Source organism: Aplysia californica, unplaced genomic scaffold, assembly GCF_000002075.1.
Source record: "Aplysia californica isolate F4 #8 unplaced genomic scaffold, AplCal3.0 scaffold01104, whole genome shotgun sequence".
NCBI classification, from domain to species: domain Eukaryota; kingdom Metazoa; phylum Mollusca; class Gastropoda; order Aplysiida; family Aplysiidae; genus Aplysia; species Aplysia californica.
The window spans coordinates 18,873-20,211 of record NW_004798374.1 but is presented as its reverse complement, the minus strand read 5'-3'; the positions used below and the strand labels follow the sequence as shown (position 1 = coordinate 20,211).

Sequence of the window (1,339 nt, the reverse complement as noted above, 5' to 3'; positions counted from 1 at the left end):
CCCACAGATGTGGTTCAACTCCATCATCGCCGCGTACAAAGGGTGGCGAGACTGCCGTAACTGCCCGGAGCGAGCGGTGACCTTCGGGGACGGGAGCCCCATGCCCCCTGACGTCATGGACGACCTTGACCTCACGCTGGACCAGCTGGCCGCCGACGTGACGTGGCAACATGGCGACGTGTTCATGGTAGACAACCGACAGGTGCTGCACGCGCGCCGACCTTTCACCCCGCCCCGGAGGATTTTGGCGGCACTGGCCAAGTAGCCACACTGGAACCCACATCCCACACACCCCACCACACATCCCACTCACCCCACACATCTCACTCACCCCACACATCCCACTCACCCCACACATCCCACTCACCCCACACATCCCACACATTGGGCCCACGGTCGGTACCAAGCTCTGGCGGGAGTGAGCAGACAAAGACAAAATGGCGGACAGCCACTTGCCTTGTGACGTCACATTTGTAGACATTTCCTCCTTGTTTCTTCTCGGGTCTCTGAGTAGCGAGCGCCAAAGTGACAACCGTGGGCCCAATGTGTGGGGTTTGTGGGGTGAGTGGGGTGAGTGGTGTTTTGGGGGTGGAATGTGTGGGTTTGTGGGGTGGAATGTGTGGGTCTCTGAGCGAGCGCCAAAGTGACAATCGTGCCAAGCCGCACAGGGAGAAGAAGTTACACGATGTTGTCCTCACTCTTCTGTTGATACTGTAAATAAAAATACTTTGATTTTTCCAAACCACTCTAAAAGCTTTGTTTCTTGTGGCTTGTTCGTTTTGTCAGCGCGTGTCCTTTTCTGCACTTTTTGTTCCTTGTTGTTGAAAGTGTGTACATCTCAAACTGTCCAATCGTGTGACTCACTGAGACCATGTGGCCTGCCTCAGCCTCGCCCGTAAGGCATTCTATTGAGTATAGGACTCAAGACGTGAATAGGTCTTCTACACGTGTTTAACACACCTGTTCACACTCATTTGGATACATTCTAGATCGTAGTTTATTGGTTTGTTGATTTTCCTTTTTTTCAACATCCTCTCTCTCTCTCTCTGCTCTCTCTCTCTTCATTCAAGTTCCCTCTCCTCCCCCCTTTCCAATCCAAGCCCTCCGACATAATCTTCCTCCCCTCCTCCTCTCCCAATCTCAGCTGTACCCCTGACCCCAGCCTCCTCCACTTTGCGCCCCCTGTTGGTCCGACTCACCCCTCCCCACCACAGTGCCCTTCTGAGGTTATTAAGGGGGGGGGGAGGGGTGGACGGAGTGAAAGGAGGGGTCACTCCCGTATCTGTCCGCCGACCTGTCATGGTTTGTTTGGCGTGAATACGTACACAGCACAGGGAGC

The 1,339-nt window shown here is 54.4% G+C and overlaps 1 protein-coding gene across 1 annotated transcript in view; it reads left to right on the top strand.

The window, feature by feature from the left end:
• The window catches only part of LOC106013669 (clavaminate synthase-like protein At3g21360), a gene marked incomplete at its 5' end in the record, with an annotated part of 3,377 nt that extends 2,624 nt beyond the window's left edge, over positions 1 to 753 (top strand). The window contains 1 exon segment of the mRNA XM_013090004.1: positions 6 to 753. Within this exon segment, the coding sequence (XP_012945458.1) occupies positions 6 to 265 (260 nt within the window).
• Positions 754 to 1,339: the final 586 nt, after the last annotated feature.